The sequence below is a fragment of the Seriola aureovittata genome, chromosome 12 (assembly GCF_021018895.1).
Source record: "Seriola aureovittata isolate HTS-2021-v1 ecotype China chromosome 12, ASM2101889v1, whole genome shotgun sequence".
Classification (NCBI taxonomy): Eukaryota; Metazoa; Chordata; class Actinopteri; order Carangiformes; family Carangidae; genus Seriola; species Seriola aureovittata.
In genome coordinates this window covers 7559345-7587217 of record NC_079375.1, presented here as the reverse complement: position 1 = coordinate 7587217, position 27873 = coordinate 7559345, and the positions used below count along the sequence as shown (strand labels likewise).

The following is a 27873-nucleotide window of genomic DNA, read 5'->3' as shown; positions in this document are numbered from 1 at the left end:
TGTTTTTGAGCTTTTCTGTGTATACGAGAGGCTGACATAACGGTACACTGCGTCGTCCACAGCCGTATTTCTCTGTGGCTGAAATGCTAAATATCACAAGATGTTCGGCGGCAGAGATGGAAACAATTTCATAGTATTCGAAATAAATTAAAGTCATGTGAACACGAATATTTTGTGTTTGCAAAATCATGTAAAATAAAATGTGAGTACAAAATATTAGGGACATATAGAGACACTGAGATGAAGCAGTTCACACTAGACCCGTCTCACAGCTTCTCTTTGTTGATCTGTGCGTTTTACACAGCTGGACAAAGGATGTGTCATCTGGACTGAGATGATATAAATCCATCAGATGTGTGTGTATAAACTGCAGTAGCTCTGTCTCTAATATCTCAACATGTTAGGACATGTCTGGTAATGTATAACAGTAAGTAGGACCGCTTTATGGCAATATTTTTATATGATTTTTGCAATAATATGACAAATTACCTCAATTTGTCAGGTATTTCATTTACATGATTAGTCAGATTTTCATTATCGATACATTTTTTTGATTGACTTGCTTTTCATTAAGTGTATGAAACATCTGTGTTTTGTTTGACCAACAGTCCTAAAGTAAAAGATACTCAACATGAAGTGATATAAAAACAGAACCCTCACATTTGAGATTCTAACAAACTTTAGCATTTCTGCTAAATAATTGACTGAATAATTTTCTATTGATCGAGGAATTGATTAATAAAAAAAAATGCTTTAGCTCTAGTCTGCTTCATTTTCAGAGAGAATAAAATATCATGATACAGTTTAAAATTAAATTTAAATTTACATCATGATGAGAGAACTCTATCTATATTGCTCACTCCTGACAGTCTGTGTTAAGGGAATAGATATTAACTGTATTAGAAGTAAGGTTATATAATGTGTGATTGAACTATTATTCAAATATCCCTCTTTTTTTTTATATCAAACCTAATTTTGTTCAAAACGTTTTGTCAGTGTCTGTATATTAAAGGCCCTGTACACCAAAGTGAAACCTGCACAGGTGATTTAAATGACAGGACTGTGTCTGACTGACACCTCCCTGACTCTTTGTTGAACAAATTACACCTTCATCGTATGTTGTGCCCCAATTCCACACTACATACCAATACAAACTAATGCTAATAATATCCTGTTATTGCAAATGGTTTAGAGGAAATCGCCATATTTCACTGTTTTATACTACAAGATAATGATACCAGTGCAATACCTGCCAGTTAAACATCCAAACAATACGTATATATTTTGTTTTCTAGGTTGTTCTTGCAGCTGTTTCACTGCCACCAACAATTAGCTTTAATTTAGTTCCAGCTCCTCGATTTAAGTTGTTGATTTATAGTACATAAAGGATGTGTATGCAGTATGGAATGGAGTTAACTGAAGTCCTGTAAACTCACGTTATTCTCCAGCGTAGCTCCAACGTGAGCGGAGGTCTAATCAGCCAGAAAGTGAAAACACCTGTGAGGCTCTGCACACAAACACAGTTACTGTGGTTGATCCGACCCCTGCTCAGGATGAAGTCATCGAAAGAAACATCGTTAATGTTATTACCGACACCTGTTTTTCCTGCTAGGACAAGTGAAAATAATAAATACAAAAAAAGCCTGAAAATCTGCTCGATCATGATACAACTTATATATATACCAGGAGAGAGAGTTTTATTCATACGGCCCATTTCCTTCCCTCTCTGATAAATATTTAATCTGGGGACTAAATTAAGAATAAAATGCTTTACCTGGATTCAGGTCATCGGTGAGAAGTTTGTTTATCTACATTCAGTTTAGTCAAACTTATGTTCATTGTGTTAAAACTGTTTTACAAATATAATCCCTAGTTTTTTTTAAAATCAGATCTCATTTTGTGCAAATTTCTTTTATTAGTATTTACTTATTAACGACCCTGTGTGTTCTCATTCATTTTGCCATAGAGGCCTTTTTCCCAACAGGCATTTGACTTCATAGGAGGAAAAGCACCAAGTCACAGCAAACCGGGACAGTGTGACAGTGAGGCAGCACGAACAACACCAGGACCCTGAAACTAGATATGTTGAATTGAAATTTGGCCATTAGTTTTTGCTTTTCCTTCTGTGACATGTCAAAATGTCTCCAGTGATAAAGGCCTATAGCTCTGACTGACTTCAACCTGAGCACCGGTCTTAGCACCCAACATGACTGTGTTGGTGTGCAGAGCCATTAAATCTGAATAACTGTGAATCATGATATCTCAATATTAAAGCATGAAAATCTGACGAAACACAATAAAGATACTTTCAATCTAATGCAACAGTCCCGCAATAAATGCTCCCTTCATGAACATCATAATGCTCTGTTTTTGTTGAAACTGTAATAGAGAGGTGTTGATTCAGTCGTATGATGGCTGCAGTTTGTGGTGCTGCTATTTTGTCCGCCCCATTTGTAACAATCACACCTGTCCTTATAACGCAATACAATTAAACAGCACCACAAACTACATCCTCGTGCAGTTGAATCAACGCCTCTCTGTAAAAGTCTCAACAGAAACTGAGCGGTATAACCTTTATGAACCTTCAAGGACTGTTGTATCAGATTGCATTATTTTTAGCTTGGTGTACCTAACAAACTGGCAACTGAGCGTATGAACCCTTCACATAAATACCACTGCAGCACCACAGAGAAAAATAAATAAATAAAAAAACAAAACAAAAAAAGACAAAAAAAAAACCCCAAGAACACCTCATCGGTAACAAATCTGGACACAACTGGACACCAAGATGGAAATAAAGCAAAGTCCTCTAATGTGCCTCTTTATTTAAAGAAAATAAAAATGTCATTTAATCATCCTCCCAGGCCAAACAAGGTTTTTGCACCTCCAGTCAGTTCACTCTCTTTTGGGGATAGACGTGTACTGTAGCAGAAGAAAAGGCTGATGCTGTTTGTACAAGGAGAAGAGCTTGTCTTGTTGGGTGCTGCTCACACATTCATAGTGCCTGTGCCATTGGGTATGGCTCCAAAGGACCAAAGAATTACTAATATTGCACGCTCTCATTTATTCATCTCCATTCTAAACATGCTTTCCTATGTGTGTATGTATACATATTTACCGTATACATACATAGGTATGTACACCTAGGCACACACATAATTAAACATGTATAATTGTACATATATATTTATATAGACCTATAAATTTACATGTACATACATTTATAAAATTTTACACACAACGCACATTCGCCCTCAAACACACACACACACAATGCGTCTGTGAGTCTATGTTTGTTTTATGTACACATGCGCACAGGCACGCACATCAGTACAGATCTCAGACACACTTCATATCGAAAAAACGTTGGTTCCTATTAAAACAACACCAGGTTGCAATTTGGACACTTTCAATGAATTTCCAATGTTTGTTTAAAGCTGTGAAATTCAAAAAATAAAATAAAATAAAAGGAGGAAAAAGAAAACCAATAAAAGAAAACAAAACAAAAAAAAAAGGCATGGCGCTGCAACATCTGGTCTTCACTGCAGGTAAGTGGTTAATTTGCATAATGTATACAGGTTTTTAGGATTTTTTCCCTATTTTTTATTTTTTACTAAACAGCATTTCCTTTTTTTTTTATAAACCAGAAAAAACTAAACTCTACAGAGAAAGTCCCCTACCCGCAGTCTTCCGCTGCCGATAGAGTTTGACATCAAGCTGTACAGCGCAGTCGAAAACATACTTACATCTGAGCTCATTTACAGGTACAGCCATAATCAAGGCACAAAGATCTACAAGTAGATTTGTTTTTCTTTCAATTAAGTTGTACAAAATAATATTACATTTTACAGTCTGTACAGGATAATTCAACCTTGCACAGTGTACAAGTTAACAAAAAAAACAAAACCAAAAAGGAAAAAAAGAAAAGAAAAAGAAAAGAAAAGAAAAGAAAAGAAAAAAGAACAATACATTTTTCTCTCCCCTCCCGCCCCACCCCACCCTCCCCTCCCATCAGTATCTCTAAGCTAAAACGATGGTTTGTGTGGAAAAAAGGAGGCAGATCCGAGTCCGTGGAGGCAGCAGGGCTAAGGTGCAGAGAGCTCAGTCCCCTTTTCCTTCATTTAAATCCTTCTTCACGTCGTCCTTGTCGTATTTTACGTCGTGTAATCTTTCGCTCCACATGTCTCTCGGCTGCTCGGTCCACCCTCTGCAGCTCGGCAAGCTAACATCGTGACAGGGTAATAAATATTGTGATGCTACATTGTGTGTATGCTTCCTCTGGAGAAAAAACAACAACAACAACAACAACAAAAAAAAAAAAAAAAAAAAGTTATTAAGGAACCTGATGCAAAGTGCATTTATCTCTTCATCCACTCGGTTTCCCCTCCGTCCTCTCCGCTTTCTTCGGCGTCCAGTCGTCTTCCACGCGGAGAGAAGAAGAAGCAGGTCGGAGGGGGTGACGGGGCAAAAAAATCAACTAAAAAACAAAACAAAAACAAAAACAAAAAAAGACTGGGGCAAAGGTCATGGTGGAGATGCCGGCTTTTAACCGGCAGGTGACATACAAACATAAACACACACATATGCGCTCTCTCACATGGCATTCCTCCTACTCTTCCATTACGCACACACACACACACATTAACACACACACACACTGCCTCTACATTGAGGTCCTGTAGGTGTGTTTTTATGTATCCACACCCACCAGTTCAGGTCCAATGACAAAGCCAAAAAACAGAAGGACACGAAGGGGCAAAAAAAAAAAAAAAAAAAAAAAGGAGGTAGCCCAAGGCTTAGTGGAATGACAAAAATCAAGGCATTCAAAAGGAAGGAGTAAAAGAAAAAGAGAAAAAAAAAATTAGAAGCGGCACGCAACAACTTTGTTCCCCAACCTTCCTTTTACATCGGTGAAATGGGGATGAATCTGTCTCAGAGAAAAAAAAAAAAAGAAGTACAAAAAGCTAAGAAGTTAAGAAGAGGAAGAGGATTTGACACACTTCAGTAGTACTTCATAGTCCTCGACAGGAGGGGGTGGTCAGGGGTTGTTGAGGGTTTCTTTGGGGGAGGAGAAGGGTGAAGTTTTGGGGTGAAGACGAGGAGGAGGAAGAGGAGTAGGAGGAAGGAGGAGGAGGAGGAGGAGGAGGAAGAAGGGTTCGTCAAGGATGCAGAATGGTGGAGAAAAAACACAGAAGGCTGACAGCGGCGGTCTCCCATCACAAGAGTTCGTACTGCCGCAGGTGCATTCTCTGGATGATGTCCCGGCAGTCGTTGAACACCCGCCGGATGTTCTCTGTGTCCACGGCACAGGTGAAGTGGGGGTAGCAGTAGTGTCTGCCGTCGCCGCTCGCAGTGCTGATCCGCTGAGGGGAGAGAGACCAGACACAGATCAGGGGGGTGTCACTTCATCTCTGATATGACCGGAGGAGACGAGGTTCAAGCTCCTCTGGTGTTTTCAACTGTGGAGTTCCTTCAACGAGCCTGTGTCCAAGATCAGCCCCTCGTTCCCTCATTCACTCAGTAGTGAGCAGTGAATTGTAGTTTCGATCACTTTCTAATCATCATCATCATCATCATCATCATCATCATCATTTTGCATCATCATTCAGCGTTGCATTGTGTGCGTCGTCTAAGAAAAATACAACAGTCTTATCCTTTAACTAGCTCCATTGCCTGAAACTCTAGCTTTGAGTGGTTTGAACACTTCACTGTCCTTTACCATCTTCTGACTCTTTATTTTCTGCACTTTGTGGATACCACTACCCTAAAACTACTAATAATAAAGTATCAATATAAATAACAACCATTGAAGTTTATCCTTGACCTTGGAAACTGTATCAGGATATATTTAACTGTTATGTAATGTAGCAGCAAACAACACCAGTTAATAAGTGGACCTTGAGTTCAGATTATTTATTAACTGTTCACCGTATAGAATTTTTAAATCAATAACAGGCAGGTCATTCAGCGTCAGCAGGAGTGTTTTATCAAGTTCTACATGAAATGAACAGCTGGTATACTGTATGTATATGGCTTGAATCCAGCAGCACTGAGAACTGAGTTATGAATTAACAGGACACGGCTGTTCACGGCTGGACACTCATTAACTTCAGCTCACTTCAAACAGCCCACATATACTTACAAGAAACTCGTCTCGGATGAAGAACTTAGCTCTCGTCACTCTCGGGTCTTCGCCAGGTTCGGGAGTTGCTGAAGCAACAACACATTGACAGTTAACACAGACTGATGTGATACAGTTAAACACTGGACAAGGACATGAGTGTTAGAGGAGCACAGACCTTCATTTGGTATGGTGTAGCGAGCATATTCAGGGAAGTAGTCTTCAATTTTGGATTTTCCAGCTAATACTTTCTCAGCCAGCATGTCCTGCTTGTTCAGGAATAATATGACCGATATAGTGCGTAACCATCTGAAAAAACAAATCCACAAACGCCATTAGAGGAGAAACAGCAGCACTGCATGCAGAGGGGTCAATAACAGGCAGCATGGCTCCAAATGTTTAAGCTACAGCGCCCTATAACAACAAGCTGTTACTATTTGTATGTACAGTATATACTTCATCAAGCCAATATTGTGTGGTCTGATCTTGGCCAAACAAGTCCAAGTTAAATTGCTGAAAGAAAGTTAAACTGATGAATGACTGGTGCTCTGAATATCAGTTCGATTTCTTATGACTACATTTTACAATGAACTGTTCCTTTAAACTTAAGTTAACCTGATATATTTAAGATGAATATTAGATGCTGGTCACAGCATCTGCAAGAATATGACTGCAGTAAACTTGCTTTTTAAATTTTATTCAAAACAATTCTTTTTTTTTTAAAGGACAAAACAAACATCAGCAATGGAGAATGCATTTCTTGGACTGTTTTATGTCCAAATGTTTAAATGAATTCACTGTTTGATCCTTCTCTCCTGTTTTAAGAGAAATGTCTCCCCTAACTCTGCAGGGAAAAGTCAGTCACAAATCCTTAAAGTCGTCTAAGAACATTTTTTAGTTAATGTTTTTTTTTTTTTCAGACAACCAGTTGAATAGAGGTTGAGATACAGGTTGCTTCTTAATATGACTTCTGTCCAAAATGAAATATCTAATTGTGCTTAGGAATCTCATCACCTAAAATATATCTTCGGATTAAACGCATTTTCCCAAAATATATCATTCTTTTCACATGACCAGCAGATGTGAGAATGATTAGCACTGAAGTGCCCACACAGTCTCTCCACAGCACTGCTGCTGATGTATGATGTGGTTTATTTTTGAATTCAAACCAGTTTTAAAGATTACATTTGTTTTATTGGTTGAAGCCACTGCACTTCACTGAACTTTTATTCTTCATTTAAAAACCAGGACATGTCAAGAGAAGACTGAACTGAAACCACTGGACTCAAGTTTTGATCCATTTGAATTAAAACTAAAAGAAAAAATCTAAATCCATCCCCCCATTTGATTCAACCTCCTCGCACCACCTGCATGTTTGAGGCGAGCCTCCGCAGATAAACGACACTAAGACAGCAGAGAGTGAGAGGAAGTAGGAATGAAAGAGCAGAGAAACGTTAACCCAGCTCAAACCTCGCTCATGTTCCTATCTCACCTGTTGTTCCAAATACTGCGGAAGAGGTCCAGGGCTTCCCGTAGCCTGTTGGTGTTATTGTCTTCCCTTATTACCATGTTGTAGCTGCTGCTGGCCACCACGAAGATGATAGCAGTGACGTCTGGAAGGAAGAGCACAGGTACTACATCAGAGTCTGTATTTATCAAACTTTTAAAAGCTGAATTTTGGACTTAAGAGAAAGATGAAAATAAAACTTTTCACTTTTACACTTGCTCACAAACTTAAGAATAAAAACTATTTATCAAACTTCTTTTGATTTAGAAATGAAAGTTACGGGAGCTCTACAGGTCCTAGATAACAGCAGTACGGAAACAAGCGGAGCACACCTTTGTTTTCTGCCTGATGATGATTATAATAGTACAAATAATAGTAATAGTAATAAGAATAAGAAGACCACCCCAAAACACTTATCAGTGGTGCAAACAAACAATAATAAGTCTTGCATTGATTTTATTTACTTGTCAGCATGGCACTAAATTAAATGATTTCTCTGACATCATCTCTATTTACACATTATAAATATATTAGATTGTTCCCATGTTATATATTCTGAGACATTTAAAGATTTCACACCAGTAAAATGAACCTTTAAAAAAATGATAATTATATACTGTAATTGCAGAAAAACATTGAAGAAATTGGAAGGATTTCTTTTAAATAATGTACAATGTGGCAGGTGTAGGGTTAATCTACAGTATATCTCTGATTGGCTATTCCTTCACTGAGAATACATATGATCAATCTCACTGGAGAGCTGCACCTGGCCTGGAGTAGAAGTAAGTCGCTTGATAAATGTGTCTAAACAATGAAAGGCAGCTGTTTGACATCTGACATGTGTAGAAATGACCTAAGAGCAAGAGATGAGGTGACGCTGAAGCTGGCAGCAAATACTTAAAGACAGACGAGGTGTGATGGGAGGAGACGGTGTTTGGGTCGAGGATGTACAGTGTGACTATCTGAAGAGAGATAAGAACAAAGAGGCAGAGAGTCTCACCGTTAAAGCACTGGATCCATTTTCTCCTTTCATCTCTCTGGCCCCCAACATCAAACATGCTGTGGAGGAGAAAAAATACTGGGTCAGACTCTAGACACAACAACACACTCGCTGCTGCCCTCTTGTGGTCACAGAGTTCATATCTCTGCTGGGACAGGACTGAGGCCGTCAGGTACATATTGTACTGTAGTTGGCTGGCGTGAGAAACGTTACACACCACTTTTATTTTAACAATTATTCATATAAAGACATGTTTATTTAGATCGTCACGAGCAAAAGATCAGTTTTCTGTCTCTCTCCGGCTAAACCTGCTCCTGATCTAAGGTCTGGTTTGCGAAAAGGGATTGTAGATCTTAATGGAACCAGTCCGGACACATGAATAATCCATTAATGAATAAATAATATGAAGAACAGCATTATTTGCACGGACTCGGTACCCTGTGTGACCCTGGCTGGATGTTTGGAAGTCATGTTTGGTAAAATGCACCCCCAAAGGGAAGTCGTGTCCCAGAGCTTTTTTATCAATCATTTGGGATGATATAATTTGATACAAAGGCCCGTTTCAGATGGTAGAATAAGTCTGTTGTGTCTGCGACTGCGGAAATGGGTCATCTCATCTGACATCATCAAGGCAGTTACGGAACATTTACTCAAACTTTTATCGGCAGCTCTTATAACTGCGAGCAGCGGTCAATAAGTTTGAGCTGGCTCAGAGATCACACCGGTCGACCGCAGGCCATTCCTCTGAGATTTTTAGATGACTGTCGAGGTTTTGACTTTCGCTCTGCTCATTATCAGTCTTTTCATTCATTCTGTCCACATGTTTGTGCATACGTGTATTCTTACCAGCCTGCTTTTCCCACCAGCAGAATCACCTGACCTGCTCTTCCCCCCCACCAACCTGCTCACCCTATCCCTCATTAGTTGCCTTGTATATACAGCGCTCCTCATACCTGATTGTGTTTTTGACCTTGCCTGTGTTTTTTTGGGATTTTTCCTGCTTGGATTGGATGGATGGATGGATGTAAAGATTACTTTTACATCTGCCCCTAGCCGTGCTCTTGGGTCGCTTTCTCTGAGAACTTTGACAGAACTCTGACGTTCTTTTCCGCCTCAGCTTCCCGCCGCCGAGCAGGTTTGGCTTCAGTGTTTTGTGAAAGGACGAATTGCTGTTACGGGACACAAACTTATGACATTTCAGGCTCTTAACACGAGGCCAAGGTAAATATAGCAATAACACCCGAGAGGGCATTCTTAAAACTGGTATTATTGGTGCAACAGTGATGCAATATGGAGGTACTAAGAAATGTTTTAAAAAAAGAAAATTATTCGCAGAAACTAAAAAAACGCCTGGAGAGCCTCCTTTTCAGGACTGGGTGACAAGAGTTAGGACAAGTTGCTGCATAAGAATGAACGTCATGCCGGATGTGGACAGGACAGAAAAACTTTTGTGGGGCATGTGTGTTTTTTCTTTTCTTTTAATGTGGAAGGGTGATTGTCGAAGCACACTGACATGATTTCCATGTGGGAGTTATTTATGGACTTATTTGTTTTTCCTGCAGGGTTTCTGAAGGGTTGACCAAGTAAAATTCATGACTTTCTAAGACATTTTTAATACCACAAAGAAAGTAATTTAATACTTGTTTCACAATCATGATGAGTAAAATATGAAAAATATCAATGACAACCAGTACGAATGATAAGGCCTCAAATTCCAGCTGTATACAACTATAATTTCTATTATTCCTAATTAATTAATCAGTAAACAACCTTGATGAGCAGCAAAACATGGGCGGAGGAATTAGCCGATTAAAAAATGACTAATACAGTAAGGTCTGGAACAATAGACTTGTCCGTTCTTGCTAAGAATCACCAACAGAAAAATCTTATAAATAACATTATTGCCTGTTGCTTATTAATATCTTCTAAGGCCTCTTGTAAGACCTGCAGATATTCTGATTGTCCCTCTGTTTCTGCGTTTGGTGGGAATGAGAGTTCTGTGTTTTATATAGGCTTTATTTTTTCCGAATTACAGTACTAAAGTTAGATTTCAGAATAAAATTCACAAGTCACAAAAAGGTATTTGTTTCAGAGTTTTTTTTTTGGCAGCATTTATACGATGAGAAATGTATGACTGAGCTCCGAAAAAAAAGTTACGTGACCAAAGAATAAATTAGATGCAAACATGTCTTCATCATGTGTGTCTTACATCCCAGTAAAAGCTGAGCAAAGACTTACTGAAAGTTCACTTTGTCTACTTGGAACCTCGTCTCGAAAATCCCTGAAGTTAACACTCGGCAGCGTAACAGGTCCTGTGAAACATGGGAACAGAGGAGAGATCCAGTTCAGGAGAAAGGCTTTGAGGGCGATTCGTAGCCCTGATAGTGGGCAGATGAACAGGAGGACTCACCTGGTCCGTTGGTGTGTAGTCGCTCTGTCTTACAGAGTCAATTCTGTCCAGGAAACTGCGACAGAACAGAAAAAGAACAGACTCAGATTTTGCACTTTATCCATTTCTACAGGGTGCAGGAACAACAAAGTCATTGAGATTTACCTGCATTAAACATTTAATGATACTACATAAGAAAACTAGGAAATAAATGACATTTATCTCCATAAATACTGATTCCACAACCAGAAGCAGTGAATAACGTTTCATCTCAGGAAAACCCAAAGCCACTTTCATGCTAAACCAATCCAAAAACAAATGAATTCATTTAAATGAACACATCCATTAACTGCAACTGTATCACACATATTCAAATCTGATCACATCACAAATGGGATGTTACTTATTAAATCCATCTCTTGCGCAGCACCAGTTTGAAATGAATATTAAGCTCATGTTCATGTCATCTACAGTGAATGCTGCAAGAGGCGGCCGCCATGTCTGACTCCCTGTAGAGGCTCGACAGGCCGGTGTTAAGGCAGATGGTTACCACAAGAGGGCAGGGCTGCTCAGTCTGAGCTATTTTGGTCTGTCTCTAGCCAGAGTGATTACATAAGGCGGTTATTGTGGAGGTTAGACAGCTTGCTGTTGCCGTCTCTTCACTACTGAGAGAGCATGTGCAGCGGTAGCAGCAGCAGCAGCAGCAGCAGCAGCTGGGCCTCTCTGCAGCACAGCAGGCAGGCTCAGGACACTGAGGCTGGGGACACACAGTCACTCAGGCCCCTGGATGGTCTGGATCACGCCATGAAAAGACCACAACAAAGCCGACAGAAGGGCCATAATGCATCTAGGCTAAAACAAAGACTGTATTAATACAGTACAAAGGAAAAAGCACTTAGAAAGGTATTTGATGTGACTGGTTATGTATACATCAATAAAAGAGTCCTTTGACACTCAATAGGTCTCTTCAGTACAGTTTAGACATTTAGCTTCCCTTAACTGACTTAATACAGGGGCAACAGTGGACCACACTGGGGTTAGAAATTAAAATAAAATACCCTTGAAAATACTGGTAGTAGGAATGTTTGTCAGCACCAAATGGAAATGAAATGTAGAACTCCCTAAAAAGCCTTAAAAGTCACAGAAAGGGACAAAAACCTCTCTCTATTTTGCAACAAAGATTTGTAACTACTGGTGAATTTGGTAATCGATTTGTGGATCAACAGAAAATAATGCTGCAACTTTTTTTTCTTTTTAAAAAAAAAATATTTAAATGTGTTTTTTTCAGCAAAAAAGCCACATTTTACAGTCCCAGCTTCTTAAATTTACAGTTTCTCCTCATCCTTAATTGTGAATAGATTATGTTTGGGCTTTAGACTTTTGTTTTGACAAGTCACAATATTTGAATACCTTGGGTTTTAGGTAATTGTGATAGGAGTTTTCAATAAGTTGTTAGTTACAGTCCAATATGTTAGCCTGGATTATTCCTACATTAAAATCCAGGAAAGGAAATAAAGATTCATTTCAGGAAACTGCCTTGCCAGGGACCTGACAACAATACTATTAAAGAAAAATAAAGAAAACTACAATAGCGAGAAAGGTTCTAAGTGTATTTTTGTATGGGAGTAAATGAAGTAAAAGATACAGCAGAGAAGATGAAGGTGCGTCAGGTATTTCTTGAAGAGAAGAGAAGTTGGTGAGTGACTGGTATGTAGGACACAAATGTGGACCAAACAGCCTACTGCATCTCACCGTCCCTCATTTTTCACCCAAACCGTCTGTGGCTTCAGGATGCCACAAGACCAGACAACATGACTGCAGCATACAAAAAAAATGAATGCATATTGGACTAATAGTCAGGGTTTGGGTTTCTGTTTGGTTTCAGCCTGGGATAGTTGACAGTTCATGTTCAATTCAGCCCTTAAAAAAAAAAGTAGCCCACCTCACACACCCATCTAGGATGAAATGACCAAGAATGAATGGTCCATTATGAAGCATTAGATAACAGAGACCCCGCTCATGTGCTCTGACAACAATGTTTTCATCACAGCGACTTTATTTGTGCCTTACACAAAAGGAGAAGTAAGGCTATTTCTGAAAGAGCACTCGACTTTCTCACACAGAGTTCATGTTCATATGCAAGCTGCAGCTACTGTATCTCCAGACACAACACACAGTGAGGGGGAAAGGAAAGGAGTATATATATATGTGCAAAATGAGCTACATTCAGTTTAATACTAAAAAACTACATGTAATTTCTGTTGGTATATGATTAAATCTGCAAGCAAATATTATGACATCTTTTGATTTGGTTTATTTGGTTAATTGTTTAATCTTTGAACGGTCACAAAAATGACAGGTGCATATCAAATGTTTCCACAGCCTTAAGTGACATCTAAAAATTGCTCATTTATTATTTTAGTACACACTGCACTCTGTACTTATTAACCAGACGAGATACGTGTGCCAAATCATCTCCGCAGGCTGATCAGAGGTCTAATCTAGTATGTAAAATTCCCACAATTCTTTTCTGGCTACAGTGGAGGAGTCCAACGCTTCCACCCCAACCTTTGAACAGTTGTTACTTTTTGGCCAAGCTGCAAAACTGAACTGATGGACCTGAACTTTAACCTCTCTATAAACACTAAAGGCCTGAACCTGGAGATTAAATACACCCTGTTCTGACGGGCAGGCACTCATATCTTTTTTTTTTTTTTTTTTTGTATCCTGTGATCTTGTCCAATAAACTGTAGGCAGTTGAATCGAAGTTTGATTTCTCCTGCTCATGAATCCTTTTGAAACCTGAAGATGTAAAAACTATAAAATATTTCACAAGAAAGAAAAGAAGCAAAGATTTAAAATAAAAAGTAAAAAAAAAATATATATATATAAATATACACAAAATAATTATATGAGAATTTTGTTATTTTTCTAATTTCTTACCCAGGATATCGTTTCATTTAGAGCTGCAATTGATTGATTAGTCAGTAGATAGAAATTTTGATAATCAATTATTTGTTTCAGTCATTTTTCAAGCAAAAAGAGACTCAGATTTCAGAATCTCAAATGACAAGATTTGTTGTTTTTCAAATATTTTGGGTTTTTGATTTCAGATGGAAACAAAACAAGACATGTGAAGATGTGGTGGGATTTTTTTTTTCATAGACATTTCATAGAGTAAATGATTTATCCAAAAATAATCCACAGATTAATCGATAATGAATAAAATCATTTGTTGCAGCCTTTATCTTGTTAATTTACTTACTGGCTTCCCAGCATCCAGGTTAAGAACCACAGCTCTAGCAGACAAAACTGATTCAAACAAAGCAGGTTTCAAAATGTTTGTTCTTCTCCAATATATAAGGGCTGCAACTAATATTTTTCTAATTTTCGTCATTGATTAGTCTGCTGATTACTTCCTCAACTAATTGTGTCATCTATAAAATGTCATAAAATAGTGAATCATGTCCACCACATACTCCTAAAGCCATAGCTGTTCATCACATAAGACAAAAAGGCAGCAAATCAAATTCTAAGAAATCAAACCACGTTGACATGACAAATTGATGTTTAATCCATAATCAAGTTAGTTAGTTATTTAGTGTTGATCAACTACACAGTTCATCAATTTTTGTTTCTTTGTGTTGAAAAAGCTACCAAGTGTGTTTTAGTGTGAAATGAATGTAAGCAAAAAAAAAAGAAGAAATCACACATCATCTTAAAACAGAGACAAAAATACACATCTGGAATGACCTCAGCAACATGCAGAGGTGTTGTGTGACTTTGCTTTGTAGTCGTACAATAAGTTGGAAACACATTTAGCAAATCACACTATTAATGACATCTACTTTTTTCAATTAGTGCTTCTCTGGGACTAAGACGAACACAACCAGCAAACCCATCTGACTGTGTTTAAAAAGACACAACAGAGTTTCACACACACTCATCTCGCCTGAGCAGACACAGACACGTATTCACACACAAAACCTCCAGCTTTTACCCCATCGCTCCAACAATGTGGGAGTATTTTTAGTAAGCCTTCCTTGCAGAAACCTAGCTAGGTTATAATTACTGAGCGCTTTGTGACTGCCATGTGACAGAAGTACTATTGGTAGAGCACTGGAGAGCCAAATATAGTCCTTGTACCCAGCAAGAAAAAAAAAGAAAGAAAGAAAGAACAAGGGTCCTGGATCCAGGAAAAATGCAGTAAAAGATAACATTGATTAGCGAGTGGCTGTCCAGATAGTGCCTTATCAAAAGGTTTAGGTGCAGTTTTCAGTGACTCCAGCTGTTCTGGTCGAGTGCTACGAGGAGACGAGCTGCGTTTCAGGTCCAAGTAAATCTGTGGTTTGTGCTGCTTTCTCCAGTTTCCTCCCAGAACTGTTTCCAGATCATTATGTGATGTGGTCATTCTGGGTAAATGAGTGGATTGGAGGAATAAAAGGCTAGCGGTTTTTCACATTGTTTTTAATATGTCTACAGCACCTACATGGAAAATTTTCCCACTTTAGACCATCAAACGACATTAATCCACCTGTAATTACTCACTCATCTTTTTATTCTTCCACACTGTCCCCCACCCCCCCCCCCCACCCACCCCACATCTAGAGGCCTTTTACTATTCCATAACAGTTTGTTCTGAATTGGCAGGTTAAATTTAAAAAGTCCACTACTATCTTGTCTATTACAGTCCCTCTGTCTCTGTCTGCAGGGCTTGGTTGTCTCTGTATTTAGCCAAAACACATTGTACTCGTCCTGCGGGCCAGTCTGTGTTGCTATGTATAGGCTTTGTTGTGGACAGTATCACTTGACTTGGCCTGGTCTTTCTGTGTTGTTGGCCTCATCTTTCCATAAAACACAGACACAAGCATGACTACACACACAGACACACACAGACACACCAATATGTTGAGGGACAGTTGATGCTGGGGGGCCTCAGGCCTCAGCCCCCACGTGGTCCAGGTCACATGTTGCTGCCCATTGAGCAGAAAAGGGGGTAGAGGGAAGACGGTGGTGGTACTGGAGAAGCGGAGGTATTAAAATGCTCCATGCCGGGGCTCGGGGGACATGGGTCACCCATCTCTATGGGGGCTTCTTCCTGAACCAGGGTGCCGATACAAGCTCTTGTTCCATTAGGTCGCTTTTGGAGAGCGACAACAAACAAACAAACAAAGGAACAAAGGAACAAACAAACAAACAAACAAACAGGCCTAAATACAAATAAAGCTACAAACAAGACAAAGTAGCCAACCGGCAAAGAAGTGAACCAAACGGCAATAATTGAGTTTAAACACTCAAATTTGTGCCAAAATAAACCAAATGTATCAAGACAGCATGTGCGCAAAAATAAAGAGTCGTTTGTGAACATGTAGAAAGAGGAAAAAGACAGAGAGAGGTTGCAACAATGCTGGGGTGAAGGCCGGAAAAAAGTCCCCTCCAACAGACAGTCAACCTTCACACCAACCAGCAGCGCCCGGCCTCATGTGCTCATTTGATAATTGGGTTGACTTTTTACAAATAGTGGACCATCTTTAATTAGCAGAGCAGAGGATCCAATCAATAGTTTCCATATTTTGAGCCGCTCAGGCCAGCATAATGGACTTTCACTTTAGTCTGCAACTGACTGGTGACAGAGCTTTAAAACTCTCTGCTGGACACGCAGCAGCATCACAATGCTAAAGCTTTATTTAAATGTTTGAGTTTACAGGCTTGTACATATTGTTCTGTGTAATATATTCACTCTGGCTCAGTTGTTTCTCATAATTATTTTGCTATGACCATAGAGAAATATTTAAAGCAACGAATCATGACATTCATTTGGAAATAATTGGGAGAACAAAAGCATGAGCAACAATATTCACCCTTGATGAGTAAAAAAAAAAAAGAATGGAAAGAGCACCATCTAAAGGGACTCACAAGGTAATTTACGGGAAACTGACGGCAAATGGCATCACTGTTCCGACCACACTAGTTTAACAAACAAATGATGTCTGGGAAATGCAAAAAGCAGAAACATGACAGTACAGAGAGGACTGCTCATCACTAACCATGATATTAAATAAATAAATAAAACAAACAAAATCATCTTCGGGTCTGGAGCAGAATCTAATGACTATTTTTAGTTAACAGTCAATTATTGCCTGGATTAAAATATTAATTTTGTCAATAAAATGTCTGAATATAATAAAAATTTAAATTTCCTAGATTCCAATGTGACGTATTCTTGTTTTGTTTCACCAAAAGTCTAAACCCAAAGATACTGAATTTACTATGATATAAAGAGATAATTGGCAAATAATCCTCATACTGGAGCAGCGGGAAACAGCAAAGGTTTGGTGTTTTTCCTCATACAATTTATAAAAACTTTAACGATTAATCGATTATCCGACTAATCGTTTCAGCTCGACTTGGATCATTCCTCTAATGACATGCCTGTCAAACTGTAATCTAATATCTCAGCTTTAAAACTTTTCCTTCATGCTTCATCTGTCTTCTCTTACGCCACCACCCAGCGTCCGAACAAAACCAGCTGCACAACACAGCTCATCATTGAGCTGGTACAGCACACGCAGCCACGTGCAGCGGGACCAAGTGAAGGTGGAGCTGTGCAGGATCCTGGTCACCTGGTGGAAAGATCTGAGCCCGAGGTTCAACTCATCCATCCAAACAGGAACACTGTGCAGTTTGGGAGATGGATCTAAAACTAGACAAATCCATCAACGGCTCAGTGGGTACTTCCTAAATATAGGAGCAAGAACGGAGACACTCCTGAAAGTCAAACCAAATCTTGTGTAAACAAAAGTGCCTGCTTTATCTCAAGGCCGCCAATTCGCCTTCCAGAGCCGCATCAAGTCATGGTTTTGAAAGGTGTTGTATAAAAATGTAAAATACATTGTAATGCCCTTTTGTCTCTGTTCAGTGTCTACGTGGACCATTACATTACCTCTGCTTAAAATAGACTCAGCCCCCAAATTCAGTGTTTGAGCCACAGTGGGGACTCAGGCCTGAACCATGTCCCATGTGGAGCTCCCGACAACAGTTCTCACAGTGAAATTGACTTATGGGTTCCTCTAAATAATATTGAAGCCCAACATCGATATACTATCTGTCAGCTACTGAATTAGTCTGTGCCAAAAATAGAAAACCAAGTAAAAATAGTCTAATCAACAATATTGAGCAGGTTTCTATTCTCTCGCCCGCAAACAACCGCAACCTCCATGTCAAATTAGTTGTTCCGCCAGGAAGTCGACCAGTGACCCAGTGAAAGTGAGCTTTTCCTCTTTTCCCCTAATCAAAACTCAATAACCAATGACTAATATCAGACAGGGGAGTCTACGGTATCAGTGAAGATTGCATAAGCCTGAACTGAGCTTTCTCAGGCTGAAGTGGCTGGTGATTAGAAATCAACCATGATCAATATGAGGAAAGAAATCCTCAATAAAAACAAGTTCATATCTTTCCTTTTTTTTTTTTTTTTTTTTAAATCTTATTGTAAGATGTTAAACACATAGATTTTCCGGGTGAGATTCAGTTAGAGCTGGAGTTGAGCGGTGCAGGCCTCTGTGCTGTTTGTGTAGTTCACAAACAGGCCTCCGGGTGGCATCCCTTCGCTCCTGCTGCACACAGGCTCTCTCTTCCACACTGACCCTGCCTGCTTTTAGCAGCTGGGTTCCCATGGCAACCCCAGTCAGTCCATACCACTCCTCTCTCTCTCTCTCTCTCTCTCTCTCTATCTTTCTCTCCCTCTATCCCCCTGTCTCTTCCTAAGCCAGGCTGCACTTGTATCCTTCCATTCCCAGACTCTCCCATACATCAACACAAAGCAGAACCATGCTCTGTGCTAGCTTTCCACACTGTGTGTGTGTGTGTGTGTGTCTGTGTGTGTGTGTGTGTGTGTGTGTGTGTGTGTGTGTGTGTGTGTGTGTGTGTGTGTGTGTGTGTGTGTGTGTGGTGGGAGGGCACAGCAGATTTGGGCTTATGAAGACAGATTATTTAAGAAAGTGTCACCGTTTCAAGCACACAACCAAAAATAAGTCTCATTTTCAGCGAAGGGAGGACTGTAATGTGTTGTGTGTAGCATGTAAAGAGACACAAAGTTACTGAATTCTGTCACATTCTGGCAGACGCCGTGTCTGTTGTGATAAATTAGATGCACAGGGTTATATGAGTTGAACTGTGGGGATAATTGATAAGGATGTTACAAGTCACGGAGCAGTCAATAGGAGTCCCGTGAGATGGGCCTGGTTACGGTAATACACGCTGGAAAATTACCCTTTATGGCCAAGTGGTAACTGTTGTGATGTTGTGACGGCGATGTAACAACCCAAATCAAAAACTCACAGCCGCTTCAAATGCAGCTGGTCTGTACAAACTCCAAAGTTATTTTACTCTGTTGTTTCTGTGATAGCAGCACATCAGGGGAAATGGACTCGAAGTGATTTGATGTGTTGGTGATAAGCGGGATGTGTGTACAGAGTAATGAGTGTACAGTGTCATTACAGGGTCAGAGGACCCACACGGGTACTGCAGATTATTTCAGTGCTTCATTGTAAAAATAATATTAATCAGATTGCTGTTCAGTAAAATTAGATCCTTTTCTTTCATCTCCACTTTCTGAATATACTGGACTAGAGCAGTAACAATTAGTTCAGTAATCGATAAATTGCTTGACAAAACAATTATTCGCCAACTATTCTAGTTATGGATTAATTGTTTAAGTCTTTTTTCAAGCAAATATTCTAAAACATACGCTGCCTCCAACTTCATAAAAGTGAAAATGTGCATCCTTTATTTGTCTTGTGCGATACTAAGTTGAATATCTTTAGGTTTAGTCCTTTTATCCTGTCAACACTAGCAATTTAAAGCTGTCACCTATTTTCCAGGATATGATGGGCATTTTTCACAATTTTCTGATATTTTATAGAGCAAAAATATCAACGGATTAATCGAGAAAGTAATGGGTAGATTAATCAATAATAAAAAAAATCATTAGTTGCAGCCCTACAGTGGATGAGAAATGGCAGAGAACAAACACAATGTCTAGTTTATTTGATAGCAAAATGCTAGTGGAATCTAATGACAGCCCAATTAGCATTAACATCCTCTAATAAACTATGTTGTGTCCGGTGTGTGTCTGAAAGCACAAGGGGACAGCAGTGTATGTATGTTATAGGTTTAAAGACTTATGGGGTCTATAAAATATAAGAAAATTGTGAAAAATGTTCATCTCAATTTCTTAGTGATCAAGGTGATGTTATCAAATTGCTTTTGTTTGTCTGACCAACAGACACAAGTGTCATGCTGAAGAACCACAAAGCATAGCATATTGTCTTGTCAGGACACTTTAAGATAGATATGGACCAGTCTCTATTTGGTGGTCATCGGTACTGAGATGCTCCAGAATCCCAGGTTAAGAATGCCTACAACAATAAATCATCCAACCAAAACCGCTGAACCATGGCTTGTGCTGGAGCCGGATGTTTACTTAAGTTAGCCTCTGAGCTACCTCCTTCAGGCTAGCCTGATGAAAAACCCCACAGCTCAATCTGTCTAGGGAAACAAACCATCTTGACAGAGAAATATAAAAGGTTTCTATAAATAGCTATGCCCCCCCCCCCAACCACATTCCACAGGAGGTGAAAGTTGAAGCTTGTTTGACTAGTGGCTGAGGTGGAGGGAGACCTTTTGCCTGGGTGTGGCTGGACACTGCTAACTGCTAGCCTCACTGCTAACCAGGCCTACAAGCTACACAACCTATAGAGCGACAGTACACAAGCAAGCCAAACTCTGAGCAGGCACTGAGGGGTCTGAAATTAAATGTGATACAAAACATGCTAATGTCAACGCTAAACACACACATGGTCATGTGGTTTTTGGTGGATTTAGCATGGCTCCAAGTCTGCTGTTGCTCACTCTGGTGAGGCAACAGGGAGAGAGTGAGGAGCTGGGAGCCCCTGTCATGATTAGACAGCAAAATGTCTCCTCGCGTGTCAAACCCCGCTTTGATCAATTCAGACCCCCCCACCCCACCCCCCCCACCCCCCACCCCCGTCTCTAACAGTGGAAGAAATGGTTGAGCTGTGTGTGTGTTTGTGTGTGTGTGTGTGGAGTAGGGGGAGACAGCGCGAGCAGGAAAGCATATGGGTGCATTCATACACTCGTGATGATTTGTTTATGTCAGGGCATTAAGAGAAGAGAAGGTATGGCCAGGCAGTGCGTAGTCACTCTCTCTCTCTCTCTCTCTATCTCTCTCTCTCTCTCACACACACACACACACACACACTCACCCACACACACTCACACACACAAAACCAACACAGAGGCGTTTTGTGTCTCACCTTCTGCTACTGACCTTCCCTTTGTTTACAGCGCATTGCCGGGATACTCCCTTTGATTCGGCTGCGCACACGTGACCCTCCGCCAGTTTCTGCTCTGCAGTGCTGCTGCTAAAAATAGCCTCAGCTTGCCCTGGCTCCACAGCTAGTTTACATAAGCTCTAAGGGGGGTGGGGGGGTGGGTGGAATGGGAGGGGGAGAAAAGGGAGCGACAGAGGGGGGAGAGAGGAGGGTGGGGGGGCCTCAGTGAAGAGAGAGAGAGAGAGAGAGAGAGAGAGAGAGAGAGAGGAGGAGGAGGAGGAGGGGGTCTATGGACGACCATTCCACAATCTCTGAGCAGGGAACCTGCAGCGCCACTGCTGTCCTCCAGCAGTCTGTGCCTTTACACTCCTGGTCAACAGCAGGGTGTGTATGTGTGTGAGTGTAAGAGAGAGAGAGAGAGAGAGAGAGAGAGAGAGAGAGAGAGAGAGAGAGAAAAAGGTATGTGTATATGTGTGTGTGTGTGTGTGTGTGTGTGTGTGTGTGTGTGTGTGTGTGTGTGTGTGTGTGCGTGTAGTCACTACACAGTAACAGACTCGCAGATATCCGCCATTCACCAGCCTCGCTCTGTGTCTCTGTCTGTCCTTTAAAATGGACGCACATTTTAACCCAAAAATAAAAATCTATTTATAGCTACAATTCTCCTTCTTTAAGTGGAACATAAATTCCCATTTTCCTCTGCAAAACTGCTCAGGTTTAAGATAAGCGAGACAACACTTACAATTAACACAAACCTACAAACAAACTAAAAAGGACACAATTTATTGCTAATTTGATTACAAAGAGTTTTTCAGTTTCTCATACATGTTGATATAGATTTACATTTTAAACACACTACTCAAAATGTATATTTTTTCCATGGGGCAGTGCGGTCTTTCTGATGTGATCCAACTTATTGACTAACTAAACACAGTCTGTCAGAGCCTCTGGTCGCTAGAAACAAAATAAAAACACACTGGCAGTGTAGCTAATCTTGTGACATGTAGCATGCTATGCTGAGCAGCTTTAGGCTCTCTTAACTGTTTCCAAATGCCCAGGCAAGCTGAGAGCGTTCAACACCCCACATCTACAAGTTCTACAACATCCAGAGCACTTTGAAACACTTCACTCATGGACAGAAAATGCCATTAACAGTTACAGTAACACTAAATCTCAGGCCTCACTGTTAAACCTGAAGATGATAAATGTTTAAATGACGCCCTGTCTGAAAAGGGTTTACATAGACACACACATATATACACATACACACACTCACACACACTTTGGAAAAGACTTCATATAGGGGAAGACATGTGTTCTCATGTGTTCTGCAACATCCTCTCTGCTGTCGCTTTCTGGCCTCAAGAGAGGACTGAATAGACAGACTGAGAGGGAGAGAGAGAGCAAGAGGGATAGTGGGAGAGAGAGAGAGAGAGAGAGAGAGAGAGAGAGAGAGAGAGAGAGAGTCAGTCCCACAGGGGGCTCTAACAACCTTAAGGACAGTGGTTTGTGTAGATGGAGTCCCACTGAGCTTCCAGTAGATCAGATTCTACAGTTCAGCTCAAAACCACTCCTTCCTCTTCCTCAGAAATCATGCACAAACACACAACAACACACTCCCAGATATATTCAAGTACGCACACGCACACACACACACACGCATACACTTCCATAGTGCCCCCTTTGATTATTTCTCAGTCAGCTGACAGCAGGGTCATCTGATTTAAACAAGTGACACAAAGGTTTTTGTTAATCTGGATTAAGGCCTTTAATGATTCCTTTTTATGAATAAAGTATTTATTTCTTTTACAATTAGTGTAGTTATAATTATGATCAGAATCCCGCTATAGTAAACATTTGCGTTAACATCATTTATTCTCTTGTTAAAAGGCTAAAAGCACAGACACAGAATTCAGCTGATGTAGATAAAGAGATTCAATTATCTGAACTGAAACCATTTAGGCTATTTTTAAGAGTTTGTTTACTGGAAGTGGCTAAAGCATTCAACAACTATAAGATATGTGCATACCAAAAAAAAATAGATAAACTTCATCAGTTAGAAATGCATTCAAAAGCACTTTTCAAAATAAAATCAGTGCAGTTTCTAAATCTTTTTTTGGAAGAGGAGGGTTGAATCTGAAATAAGGATAAGAATATTACTGAATGATTTTAATTATATTCTTTGCAGCATTGTTGAACTTTGTGGAGAAAGTCAGTTGTGCTGCTATATTGTCCATCATTTTTGTCTTTTTTTGGACCAAAGTTAAAAATCCAGAATCACACCAAATAAATTCTTAGTTGTTTTTGTTCTTTCTTTTGCCTCCTCTTCATACATGCCTATCACTGTCTCTCAGGTTTGGAGTTAACATTAAAGTTAATATCATTGACCCTACCGACTGTGAGTGTCTAACACATTCTCAGCTTCATACTTCTTTGGGTGCTTCAATTCAAATTGTGACTTCAGATTTTCATTCTTTCAAACTAAGCAAAGCCCTAAAGTGGACAAAACAATACAGTCCATGAAGGTTTAACACAATTTCAAATGCTGCTCTGGCTGCAGTGAGACAAACATCCCAGCGGAAAATCCATTTCTCATGCATTAAAAATAACTTGATAACCAATCTGAAAAAAAGTTATTACATTGAAATATAAACGCACGGATCAGTTCAGACATGTTAAGAAACACCCAGAGCTCAGACGATGGTCACAATCTGCCTCATCCCCTGGTGTTATGTTTGTACATCAAATCAGCTATTGGTGACAGAAGAAAGCAGCGGTGACATGCAGCCGGTGTATAAATATCGCTCTCTCGGGCTCTTCCGTGAACAGAAGAGGCTCCTTATTGAGGAGAGCCACTGTTTGCGAAGCGTAGCCCCTCTGTTTCTGTAGGCCCTTCAGGGGCCAGGGCTGGCTGACAATGCCGGCCATTCTTAGCACTTTACTGCCCCAGATGACTGTGTCAGTGGCCCCCAGGCTGGTGACAGAGTCCCGTGACCAGCACTACACCCCAGCCCCAACCCCAGCCCCAGCCTAGGCCAAGAACCAGACCCAGCCTTAGATATGTCTATCTACAACCCAGCCCCATCTCCAGGCCTGCTGGAGTCTGGTCCCGTCCCAGCTCTACCTCTCCATCCCGGGCTTTCTACACAAAACTACACCCTCATCTATAACACTCCTCGCAAAAACCTTTGTGATTCTGTGTGTTTCATTCTGTGTGTTTTAGTTTAAATGTTTAAAGCTCAGAGAACAGCAGATGAATAATGTTTTGAGGACATTAGTTCAATTTATTTAATTAAAAAAAAAAAAAACACACAATGTAACTTTCATTTGTCAGTTAATAGAAATGAATTCCCTCCCCTGACAGGAGGAATGAGACAGGGAGCTCAAAGTCCTAGTACAGCTTTTTTATAATTTCCTGAGATGTTAAAGACTAAACAAGTTATCTATTGACTGAGAAAATATTTGGCAGATTAATTGATAATGAAAGGAATCATAAATTGCAGCTTTCCTGCATTTCACTGAACATTTTTAGCATGATATGTAACATTAAAGGATTAAACCAATCAATAAAATAATGTTATAACACATTTTGACTGACTGTACTTTACTTCAGATGTCCAAAAAGCTCAAACGTGCAGGGTTGTCAATAAGTTGCTTCTAATTCAGTTCCAGCAGCAGTCAGGACGTGTAGTTGTGATATTTAATAGACCCATTTTCCAATCCATCCTGAAAAGCCAACATTTTTCCTCAAGATTCTATCTTTGCCTCTTCTATTTAATCCTCATTATGATCAATGGATGTCTGGAGTAAAAACAGTCTCATTTTAATACATGTTTTGCATTCACATGTGTATGTAATTATGTGTGTGCGTGGTGTTGAGAGACATGATCAAGGTTGAGTCTAGATAGAGTTTTGGCGATCACAAACTGTAGAAGGCTTTAGTTTAGAGAAATACAGTAGGATGATGATTTGATTTGAAAATAAAAGGATAAGTAACATTTGGGTAATGTAAGTATGGCTGGCTACCACTTATTTTGTTGATAAACTGATTCATCATCTGGTCTATAAAATAAAATCCATCAGTTTCCTACAGTGTTTTGTCTGAACAATGGTCCAAAAAGATATTCAGTCCATTAACACAAAGAAAAGCATGAAACTCTAAGTTTATCAATTTTGTTTGAAAAAACAGCTATAAAATGTATTAATCATCAAAATAGCTACTAATAATTTCTCTGTCAATTAACTTATCAACTAGTCAAATGATGGTTTCAGCTATAATGAACAATGAGGTAAGTATCACCTATTTCTTGCTGCCAAACACTAAAGGCACGGTAGTAAACTACAATGACCACAATGCATTGCAAAATGGTGTTTCTTAAAAAGTCAGATGTCTTTTGACTCAAACTTATGAAAGTGAGGCTTTGTTTGGACACTCTTTATGTTTTCAGAGGTAAAAAAAAAATATATATATATCTATATATATAGATATATATATTTTAAACAACAAAAAATATTTATCAAAAAACAAGTTTGCAGCATCTAAAGCAAAGCCCAGCCCTATCACACTCCTCTACCTAACCATGCATCAGCTCTATCTCTGTCCCAGGCCTCATTCTCGTTGCAGGAATAAACCCCAGCTGTATCGCTCAGCTGTTTCATAGCCTCATTTCTTCAGTTACATTTCCAGCCCTCAGCTCCAGCACCATCTCCATCCAGGGCAGCTCTCCTCTGGCCCAGTCCCTGCTGCTGCTGCTGCAGCTTGGCATCCCAGCCACTGTGCACACCAACACTAACAGAGCTTCACCCTGGCCCAAACAGTATCCAACACTAGATAATAATCATCCACTATAGTTAGAAAATACCTTTAGTTTATGAACTGTGTCATGAATTGTGTCATATTTGCTGGGGGACTGCAACACACACTCACCACGGAAAAAAATAAAATAAATAAAATAAAAACAGCGAGAGGCCTGGGAGTTCAGATTTGCGTGTGAAAAAGCATTTGATTTTGCCGTTGACACATCCAAGGCATTGCAATGGAACCAGCCCACTGCAGCTGAAAATAGCTCATAATCAATCAACTGGCAGACACATATCTGTGCTCTTAAAACGTATAAATGTGCAATGCAGAGGGCGGATCAATGGGTGACAGGATTCCAAAAGCATCGATATGGACATGCTCTTTGGCATAACAAGCGCTCGCCATCAGCCCATACTTATTTCCTGTGCCTTTGTCCAATGGGTCGTCCAGCATTGGGCCTGCTGGAAAAAAAATTCTGCCAGTGGAGCAAGGTCTGTGAAGGACAACACAGATGAAATGGGAGAGGTATGTAATCTGCCCTCACAAAAATATAAATACGACACATAGCTATATCAAAACAAAATGTCTTCCCCTTTGATCTGACGGTGATTTCATGACAATACATCTACTGTCTTAGACTGTTAGCATGTTAGGTTGCCGCCTGCCAATCTGTTCCTCCCACAGACAGCAACATGTAGGCCAACTTCCTCTTTAATTCACTCTCAGTGTGACTGAAAGCACTCTTATCACATTTGTGATCCTAGAAATGGCCTACTACACGAACACAATTCTGTGGAAGTTCAATACATGAAATGAGAGAGAGCAGATGTGGAGGACAAAAATAAAAGATGAACTGATAACTTCCTGGATTGACAACAGGATTATAAGAGGGAAGGTGGGAAAGAGATCAGAGCCTTATAGTCAAACATGTCTTTTCTGAACTTGGAGTACAACACAACAGACATTCACCAAACAATATTAACACCAAACATTGCCTGAATCCAAACTCATGAACTCTGCTCTCTTACTTTCAACCCACTTGGCTGCTCAGGCCGTCTGCCAGTGTTTCACTACTTCCAGGATAGTGACCAAGAACAGTTAGTGTAGTTAAGTGGTCATAACAACAATAGGTGTGTGTGTGTGTGTGTGTGTGTGTGTGTGTGTGTTGTGTGTGTGTGTGTGTGTGTGTGTGTGTGTGTGTACGTGTACGTGTGTGGGGGGTCCTTTACACACAGACAGGTCTGCTGCCATGTAGGACAAAGTATCTATGAATGTCCTCAATCCTGAGAGTTCATACAGAGGTTAAAACTGAGAGAGGAAGTAAGTGACAGGCCATGTAGTCAGACAAATTCCAGATATCAATCAAACACAAGACGCTGACAATAGAGGCATGTTGTGGATGTTTCTACAGAACAGTGAGATTTCAAAATGAATCGCAAATGTGAAACGTGTTCTTTCCTGATCTAAAAAACTCATGACAGGTATAGCGATGCTTAGTTTTTCCGCTCATTGAAAACAGGTTGATATTTCAAGATTTTTTTTTCTCATAAACTCACAGCACTAAATCACATATACACTTTACTATTACAAGAGAGAGCAACTTAGCAACATAATACTATAACTATCATACAGCTAAAAAAACACAAAACATCTAGGATGAAATCGCAGTTTGTCCATTTGTACATTAAAACCACATGAAGCTG

General features: G+C 39.9%; 1 protein-coding gene across 2 annotated transcripts in view; it reads right to left on the bottom strand.

Moving 5' to 3' along the window:
- Positions 1-2795: 2795 nt before the first annotated feature.
- LOC130178569 (guanine nucleotide-binding protein G(olf) subunit alpha) overlaps positions 2796-27873 on the bottom strand; it is a 47200-nt gene continuing 22122 nt past the window's right edge. For both annotated transcript variants that reach the window (XM_056390925.1, XM_056390926.1), the window contains exons 6-12: positions 11039-11093; positions 10867-10940; positions 8629-8687; positions 7614-7734; positions 6300-6430; positions 6143-6210; positions 2796-5363 (exon numbers count right to left, since the gene is read on the bottom strand). In XM_056390925.1, coding sequence (XP_056246900.1) covers positions 5217-5363; positions 6143-6210; positions 6300-6430; positions 7614-7734; positions 8629-8687; positions 10867-10940; positions 11039-11093 — 655 coding nt within the window. In that variant the 3' untranslated portion in view covers positions 2796-5216. The remainder of the gene's footprint in view (positions 5364-6142; positions 6211-6299; positions 6431-7613; positions 7735-8628; positions 8688-10866; positions 10941-11038; positions 11094-27873) is intronic.